This window comes from Bactrocera latifrons, unplaced genomic scaffold (assembly GCF_001853355.1).
Source record: "Bactrocera latifrons isolate USDA-ARS-PBARC rearing strain unplaced genomic scaffold, ASM185335v1 scaffold_154, whole genome shotgun sequence".
NCBI lineage: Eukaryota > Metazoa > Arthropoda > Insecta > Diptera > Tephritidae > Bactrocera > Bactrocera latifrons.
The window spans coordinates 538165-548129 of record NW_017535008.1 but is presented as its reverse complement, the minus strand read 5'-3'; the positions used below and the strand labels follow the sequence as shown (position 1 = coordinate 548129).

General features: G+C 43.7%; 1 protein-coding gene across 1 annotated transcript in view; it reads left to right on the top strand.

Annotated features, from left to right (window-relative positions):
* The window catches only part of LOC108966066, a 163078-nt gene extending 153418 nt beyond the window's left edge, over positions 1-9660 (top strand). Inside the window, exons 3-9 of the mRNA XM_018928795.1 lie at positions 3296-4192; positions 4360-4372; positions 4580-6069; positions 6136-7925; positions 7989-8148; positions 8219-8387; positions 8727-9660. Coding sequence (XP_018784340.1) covers positions 3296-4192; positions 4360-4372; positions 4580-6069; positions 6136-7925; positions 7989-8148; positions 8219-8387; positions 8727-8934 — 4727 coding nt within the window. The 3' untranslated portion in view covers positions 8935-9660. The remainder of the gene's footprint in view (positions 1-3295; positions 4193-4359; positions 4373-4579; positions 6070-6135; positions 7926-7988; positions 8149-8218; positions 8388-8726) is intronic.
* The last annotated feature ends 305 nt before the right edge of the window (positions 9661-9965 follow it).

The window sequence follows — 9965 nt, the reverse complement described above, 5'->3', positions numbered from 1 at the left end:
CTGAAGTGCTGGGCTTCTGGCAGCTGGCTCTATATAAGAAAGGCTGCCAGGACGGCTGGCTAATACCCGTGAGACTCTGTTAAGTTGATGTTTTTTAAATGATGTGTTTATATGATCTGAAGCTTTTCTTGGCAGCTGGCTCTATATAAGAAAGGCTGCTAGAGCTGCCGGCTAATACCCGTGAAACTGTGTTAAGTTGATGTTTGGTTAAATGATGTGTTTATATGATCTGAAGCTTTGAGCCTCTAACTGCCTTTTCTATATAAAAAATTAGCTTTATAGATCTTAAAATATCCTTTGAAAGCCTTTGTATATATATCCAATATACCGTTTTGATATTTATTTAAGTTTATATGTGCTTTGTAACTCCTCACAGTCCTCCACCGCCGCTAACCGGCATAAAAAACGCATATTATATTAACCACGCGCATTTTTAATAAACTCCACTCCAACTCCATACAATGTTGCTGTGTTGTTCATAGTAGATTATACGGAATCACGAAATTCGTGATGTGCCACAATACGCGCGTACACACACATCAACAAACAACATGTGCCTTAAATACTCTTACTCTACAACCTATTTCATTTGAAATTTATGTGGCGTATTGATTGACAGACACCAGTTGATTAGCTGCATTGTCGCCGATTCTAATGTGAAGGCTGCCGCTGCCACACTACCACTGCCACTGCCCACCAACCAAAGCGTCAACTTGAAAAGTGGCAAGCAAATGCTAATGAGGTAGTCATTGATTCGGTGCTGACTGTCTGACAGTGCGGTGAAATTAGTGATGAATGTGTTGGTGGGTGGGTTCTGTGTATAGCCAACAATACTTAGCAGCGACAGCGTGTGAAGCGCGTATAAAATTAAAGCCTGCTTTGTGGTGAATGTGTGCATCTTTATACGATAACAAAACCACAATAGTGTGCTGCAAGTGACAGGATATAAATTTATAATTACTCATTGCAATGTGGCTACGTATGTACATACATACTATATATGTACATATGTGTATGTATATGTATATGTATATAAATAATGTACGGCAAGAGTTGTTTTGTTAGCCTGACACTAACTGTGTACTATTTACATTAAGCTGTCATTTAAACTGCGGTTCGATAAGGCGTACTCGGGAAATGATAGTTGTCACGACGATTCATTTCTATTTAACACGAAATTGTGGTAATTGAGTTGCGTTAGTTTCACTTGTAAAAACTTGTAAAAGTGCTGTTATTATATTATATGAATTAGGTGTAAATTAAAACGTCAATGTACTATTAGCTCATCAGCTGTTTATTACAGTTGTTGTTGTTTGTTCTCAAAATCCGATTGTTGTGCAGTTATGTAAACTAATATTTATTACAGAAGTTTGTATTATTATTGTTATTATACTATTTCTATTTTGGCTAAGGAGAAAAAAATGTTAGAATCTTTTGTCATCTACTAAATTTATTTTTTACTTGCACAGCACTGTCTCTATGCGAAAAAATACACATCACTGTTGCAATAGAATAAATATCGATACCAAATTGTTTTTTTTTTATGAATTTTCGATAAATTTTTAGCATTTGGGAACTTAACTAATTTTATGATACTCGTGAGTGTTGTTTTTTTTTTTTTTTTTTTTTTTTTTTTTTTTTWTTTTTTTTTTTTTTTTTTTTTTTTTTTTTTTTTTTTTTTTTTTTTTTTTTTGAAGTCATATACGGTCTAGAAAATAAAATCCATTATTTTGCATTTAATTAAAGCATAGTCAGCATACAATTTAGGTCAAATATGCTTCGTTTTATACGTTTTATGTTGCAGGTAGTAATTTCATAATGCCTCTCTCACAGTAACCATTTTTCTTATTGGCAAGAAACACACAAGCTTTCCTCGAGGCCATTTTTACAGCAACTAAATCATTCCCCGCACAGAGACAGCCGTGATAATTAGTTAGCGCCAGGTACGAACTATAAGAAACATGCATAAGAACCACCCAACCAAGCTCTCGGAGCAGGTCTGTGTTAAGAGTTTGGTCGCAATCTCATAGTAGATGATTCTCTAATAAATCCACCTAACCCACAACAAAACCTGCTTGATCATCAATCATGATTTGGCCACCGTTTGCGTCGGGTTCCCTCAATTCGACACCGAACGTTTCCATGACTTACGGCCCGACTCGACGATTTCCATTGCTTTATCGATATTTTCAACAATAGGCCTTCGCAACAACAAAAAAAACAAAAACAGAAATATTAGTAATTACGAAGAAATTTAAATTTTATTGCATTTTGGCGTTACGAAAGCTTTGTCTCCCACTCATCCTAACTTGTATGCAATCCTTAACTCAACACTATTTTAAAAAACCAAATCGATTTTCTCACTTTGTACTTGTCCAATGCCTCACTAACCTTTGCCGCTCACGGACGTAAAAGTCAAAATGTCAAATTTCCACACGACAAAAGTCAACTGGCCATAAGCAGCGGCAAAGCAAACGCTTAAAGAGCGAGAGAAGAAACCTAAACCAGGAAATTTTCACATTTAAATTTATAGCTTTGTTAAGCATTTTACCTTTGTCGCTGATGCTATTTGCCGCACATTTCCAGTGGCTATAGGCTGCTGTTGGCGAAATGCAGCAGCAACTGTCAATTGAATGTGGTTGTAGGCAAAAGTCAAAAGCAAAGCGTAAAAAATTAAAAATTAAGCAAATAAAATAAAAACTTGTTTTTGTTGTTTGTTGTTGTGCCGATTGCCCGACTACCTAACCGAACAGCAACCACTAGCTCTGCCTACCTCCAACAACCAATGGAAGCGCACACGCTGTCGCATTCAGTGGTGGCAGCAAGCGCAGCGTAACTGCAATGAGCGCGCGTTTTTACGTAAGATTTTTCTTACAACGGTGGCGGCAAGCAAAGCAGCGGCAGCAACGAAAACATGTTTAACAAGCAATGTATGCAGTCGAGAGCAACAACTATTGCAGCCACTGCAACTGTAAAAATATAAAATGCGCGATAAATAGTCAGTTTTTGTTGTTGCTTATTTTCGGGTTTTCTGCACATTTTCCGCTATATGCTAACAGCGTTCTGCATATGAAAGTGTGCTTTGAATGCCTTTTAGTATGAAATTGACCGATGGGAATGTTTTCTGGCGGGAACTGAGACACCGAGTGTCAACTTTATTATATTTGGAAGATTAACGAGCTCAATTTGGGCGCTTTCGAAAAATTCAAGTGAGCCATTATAACTATATGTTTTTATTTATTTCTTTCTCTCGCAACGACTAATATTGCTTTGTACTATGTTTGCTTATTTTCAGGCTATTACCAACCTGCCGGGCCATTGATCTCACCACACGTCCTACCAACTGTAGCCGCTGCACCACCGCCGCCTCCTAATGTGCCACTTCTGCCGACAGGTGTCACCTCTGCTTCCGCTTCTGCTATCAAGAAATCTCAACAAATACCCGCGCCGCTTAGCTCTGATCCGGAGCTTGCTGCCGGCCAACAACCTCCACCATCGGCTACAGCCGCAGATAGCGCAGACAGTGATGTGCTTATTACCGGTGGCGATTTGACACCGTTCCGCTATCCGCCGGTCGCACATAGCGGCGCGCCCACCACACAGCACCAGCAGGTGCAGCAGCAACAGCATCAACAGCAGCTTCATCAACAAGCTGCCGCCGCTGCTGCCGCAGCTGCTGCTGCTGCGGCCGCCGCCGCTCATCAGAGCTCACCATATCCACGTTCCATGCATGCGCAGATGCACTACTCGACTGCGTATCCGGCCAACTATTGTACACCATATCCGGTGGAAGCGGTGTGCTACTCACCGCCCGCCTATCAACCCTACTTTTCGACCAAAGTCTATCAGAGCGCAGGTCCGCCACCACCTTCGACATATCGACGCTATCCATACTATCAGCCAGGTCATCCGCCTCCGCCGGCCGAACTGTACGAACAGGGACCGCCACCACCACCACCGACAGCGACAAGTGGTGCAGCACAACCCAGTGGACCGCCACCACCAACCTCCATTCAGGGACCACCACCACCAGCACCGCCCCCCGGAACACAGCTTGTGCCGGCTGGACCGGCAGCACACGCACAGCATCTCGAACACTATCCAGGTCCGCCGGCTTATTATACCGGCTATAGTCCGGGCGGTGGCGCTGCAGGGCAGTGCTATACGCGCAGCATACAGGGACCGTATATGGGTAAGGAAAAGTATGGTTCTCACCTAATCGGTAGATATCTACATTTGTGGGTAAGGGGTGGGCTATATTAAAAAAAAAACGAATATTGATGTCCTATTTTGGCTGACTACACGGCTGTTGCTTATTATAACGCGTCTTTAATATATGTTTTTACTTCTCATTTGCAGAATATCCACCACAGTGTCCGTGTCCAATGCAACAATCGTGTCCAAAAAACGTCCATACTGGGCCTCATATTGGTAGCAACAACGGCAGCAACAACAGCAACAGCAGCAGCAGCTGCAGCACGAACAACAGCAGCAACAGCAATTGCTCAACAATGAATCATTTGAGCAACAACAACAATACGCTGTCTCTTATACACATCTAGATGTGTATAAGAGACAGGTGTCCGTGTCCAATGCAACAATCGTGTCCAAAAAACGTCCATACTGGGCCTCATATTGGTAGCAACAACGGCAGCAACAACAGCAACAGCAGCAGCAGCTGCAGCACGAACAACAGCAGCAACAGCAATTGCTCAACAATGAATCATTTGAGCAACAACAACAATACGTTGATGAATGGCAGCAACAGCAGCAGGGAAACCAACAACAGCAACAACAACAGTTCGAATATGACGAACCACAACAGCCAGAATAACAGGAGCAGCAGCAACAACAACAGCAGCAGCTCGATCAACAATTCATTGACTACCAGTAGAGGCCCAGGTAAAAAATCGACGACGACGACAACACTAACCACAACAGCGACACACGCCACCGTACCAGTAACAGCAACAGCAACAGCCATGGCTTTAGCGTCAGCAACACCAACAGAAATCGATGATCTGTTACTGTTCGGCAAGCAACATACGCAACAGCATTTGGATCTATTGCAAGTGGTTAAGTCCGAGCTGAAGTTAGAGGATTCGGACAATAAAAGCCAGTACGAGGAGAGCGTAGTACAGCCTCCGACACCGCCTGAAAGCTATACGACCAACGACGAAAAACTCTTAGATACACTAACAGAGCAGGAACTGTCCTCGGCGTCATTGCCGACGGCACTTGAAGAGGCTAATGCAAAGCTGCTCTTACGCAGCGATCAAAATGACAGCAAAGTGGCAGTGCCGGTGGAGAGTCGACAACAGGCAATGCCGCAATACGCGGGCAATAACTGTAACAATGCACCGCCTGTGCTCGAAGCCTACGACTTAACATCAGTTACGGAGACACCTCCACCCTCCGCAGCAAATTCAACTGTGGCTACCAATAGCAGCACCACCAACTCCACCACAACCGCCACCAATTGTGCCGCATTTCCGATCTTGGGCCGGAAAGCGCGTATTGGAAAGACGATGGCGCGGGAGATGGTTTACGCAGGCGCCGCTGCAAACGTGACCGCGCAGGCGCAAAGCAGTTTACAAACGCATTCGACACCAATGATACATGTGCGCACGTTGCCGCAGCAACCGCATGCAATTGTGCAACCACAACCGCAACTGCAACAACCACCACCGCAAACCCAGCCGCATCAACAAACGCAAACACAATTTGTGAACCTTCAACCGGACCAGCTGTTGACAGCTATAACACCAAGTCCTTCACCACAAGTGCCAGCCACATTAAGCGAGTCCTTTCCAGCCGCCGAGACTGCGCAGACGCCTTTTATATTGAAGACAGAAATCAAGGCAGAAAAGATTAAGCTGGAAGACGATGAGCCGTTGTTAAACGCTGTGTTGCAAATGCAACAACAACAAGAGTCTAATCACAATCATGACAAAGACAATGAGAAAGCTGAATTTAAGCTTATCAAGGCTGAGCCACTGACATTGACCTGTGAAGATGTATCGACCGAAGTGTCTGATGTTACGGACACGCCGACATTGAAACCGTTAGGTATGTTGTGACTTATAATATTCCAGTTCTAACTAAATTAACTTTTTTCTTTCTCTGCCTCTGTAGGTCGCATGCGTCTTTTACCTAGCTGGCAGCAGCCACCAGTAATTCAGTGTGACATTGACCTCTCCACGACCTCAGATGATGATGTGCTCGATCTTTGCCACAGTCCGGCATTATCTTCTTCGGGTAGCTGCCAAAAGTCACGCCTCAAGATACTTAACCTTCCCAAGGCACAACTGCAGTGTAAGAAATCTTCACCCAACGGATACAAAAGTCTCATTAAGCAAGCCGAGCCACGCACATATTTGTGCCTGAGCGGACGAAAACTGGATAAACGTGGGCGTTACAGTAAACTTCAGTTACGGCAATCCAAAGTAGGTGGCGTCAATGCGACAATACGCCGGCGTCAGCTGGTGCTGACTGATAAGCAAAAGAAGCAACTGAAGCTGCGCAAGAAAAAGTTACAAGCGCTGGAACGCCGCAAGCAGGAGATCTTAGAAAAGCGCCGCGCGGCTGCCAAACAGGAACGGTTGCAGCGCAGGAAGCAGCAAAAGAAGTCAATCGCCCTCAATGACATAAAACAAGAAGATATAGAGCCATGCGCGGATGAGATCGTCGATTTGGTAGAAGAACCCGAGCAGACGGAAAGCGAATTCAGTGAAACCACGCAAACAGATGTGCCAACAATGCGCATGCTGCTGACCGAGAGCAGTAGCAATAGCAACAGCAGCAGCAGCCTGAGTACGCTACGGATCACGCCGAAACCTTCACCAAAGCGCGGCAAGACACAGCGTAAAACTTGTATACCGTTGCACTTAATCGAAACCATCGACTCGGTGGCACGCGGATATTTCTCAGAACCCGAAACGTCACGTTGCAATGGCACTCTAAATCAGTGCACCAACTGCGATGCTGCTGACGTTACTGAGCCTGCCTCGGATAAGGCAGCATCTGAACGTAAACAAAAGAAAGACAAAAAGGCGAGCGCGGAGAAGCGCTCCAAATCGGAGACGAAGAAACCTATTAAAACTGCATCAGCAACACCGCACACAGCTGTGCCTGAGGCTATTGATGTAAACTACACACTTAYGACGGCGACAGCGCGTGCCGCACAAACTACCTCAATAACCGAACCTGCGTTGGATTCGCGCAATGTAGAGCCTAACATAGCCTTGAATTTGACACAGGTCACAGAAGAGGCGTACGCCGAACCAACGGCAACGTCGCTTGAAGAGATCGTTAGCAGCAACAACAGCACAAATAAAATGTCGAGCAAGTCAAAGCGTACGCCGGCTAAACGGAAACCTGCAAAAGCAAAGAAGTCGAAAAAGTCAAAGTCAAATAAGAAGAAACTTAAACAGCCAGACTGCGACTACAACACATATGCTTTGGAAACGTCTGAGGAGGTGCCGCTGCAGACCACAGAGCAACTGGCATTGGAGACCAACAACAACATATATGACAAATGCAACGCGGAAGGCAGCGCAGCGCAGGAGGTCGAAGATAGACCAGCACAAATGGAAGCTGAAGAGCTGGATGAGACGCCGACGCTACCAGAAGTCGTGCAAGAACAGCAGTATGCGCAGCCACTCGATAAACATTCCAATGCACAAGTGTTCCTGCCGCCCGTACCGCCAATGCCGCGCATTGTTTGCCAGCCGCATCACGGTACTAAACGCACGCGTTCGCGCTCGAAATTCGGCAGCCGCAAGCGACAGAAGGTGAAACATTCCACGGTCTCCTTCGAATTAGACGACCGCCTACCGCCAGCCACGCGCGGCGATGTCGTGCCGAAATGGAATAACGGTTGGACGTGGGAGGGTGAGCCATTCCAGGGCGCGGTATTTTTGAATGTAAGTGTTGTGTACGCTAGTGACAGGGCAAAAATTTATATTTAATTTTGGTTTCGTTTGCAGAGCGACGACCCGCTAGTCATACGCACCTGTTATCCCGCCATGCGTCACTCAGAGGGCGACATAATACGCACACGCGACTGTGTGCTGCTCAAAGCGAATGAGGATAATGATTTGCCATATGTGGCAAAGGTGGCGCACCTCTGGGAGAATCCCGAAGATGGTGCGTACATTTTTAGGTTATGACTCATTAAACGTTACTTGATATTGCGTGTGTCTGAATTGCTTTGTAGGTGAAATGATGATGTCTTTGCTGTGGTACTACCGACCCGAACACACCGAGCAGGGACGCCAGCCTAACGATAGTCCCGACGAGGTGTACGCCTCCAGACACCGCGATCACAACTCTGTTGCCTGCATTGAAGATAAGTGCTACGTGCTCACTTTCAGCGAATATTGTAGGTGGGTTGCAATAAAATGAAAAGCAATAGATTTAAAAGTTAAAAACGGACTTTAAAATCTTCGAAAATGTTTGCAAAGCGTTTTCGTAATTTCAAAAATCGTTACGATTTGAATTCGACACGATACTTCGACGTATAGGATTAGTTTTTCGGGATTCAAAATTTCCGATCCATACTATTTTAATTTAGAAAAAATCGCTTGCTCTCTCAAACTTCTAATTGTTCCGAGTTTAGACCAATTTTTTTAATGGAATGTAGACATCAATGATCTCAGCATACTTCAAAACCCGAAATGCCTTCAAACACCTTTAATACTATCAACTTTGTTGTCATTTTACAGATACCGCCGTCGTCTACGCGCTGCTGAGGAGGACATCGAAGAGGAGGTCTCCATAGTGCCCAAACGCGCCAGTTGTTATAGCATACGCACCGTGCCTGAGAATACAAATCCCGAACTGGTTATGTTTTGTCGGCGCGCGTACGAGTTTCGCACGAGACGGCTGCTAAAGATGCCCAACAAACAGGATTACATTGTCGTCAACGGCTAAGCCGGCAGCACGCCCAACAGAAAATACTGGGGAAAAATAGTTTTGCTTAAAGTAGCAAATGCTGGAGGCAGCGGCGCAACCACTACGCTTGTATAAGGTACTTTTGTTGAACTGTTGAGTACAACAACAATTTGCTGCTGAATTGTTGGTAGTTGGAAAACATTTCGGCAAGGCATATGTAGGGTGCCGCAAGAGCGTCAATCAAGTATGCTGTTCAAATTAGTAATGGAAAGTCATTAGCGTCTGTAACGGTATCTATTTGTTTGCATTATTTATTTTTAAGTGAAATATTTAGGTGACTTACTTTACACTTTCCTACAATTCGCTTAACTTAAGCTTAACTTGTTGTATGCGGCTTTTCGCCAATGTGTTTCCATTTATTAGCGTTTATTAATTATAATATTCGCTAGTTACATATACATACATTTAAATATTTATACTTTGCATAGGTGTTTATTTTTCTCTTATTAACGGTTATTCTCAACACGCCGCACACATAAGCCACGCGTGTTTTCGACGTTTAAAATCATCTATTATTGTAAGCGCAAATGTATTGAAAACAAATGCATACACACCAAAAAAACAAAAACAAATACTAATAAGTTAACTGTTTAGCTGATGTATGGAAATTTAACCAAAAACAAACTATTTAGACACACCCATATACTACATTAGGGCCCGCCAAAAAACATACACAGTGGACCTAGTTAACTGCTGTTATATAAATGGAAATAACAAATAACGAAACAAGGGACCAGACGGACTACAAGCAAAATCTAAAACTTTGAGCGCAAAACTAGAAATAGAGAAATAGTCAGTTAAGTTTAAGCAGTAATAGTACTAAAGTATTTCGTAAACAGAACAAGCCAACAATCAACTTGCAGAGGAAAGCTTGTATAATTTTTTATAAAAATATTTGCAATATATAATTTTTTAAATTTACTTTTCAACAAATATTTCGGAACTTTTCGAAACTTTCAGCATTCTTTTTCGGGATTTTTTGGAATTAATTAAAAAATTTAAAAATTTTG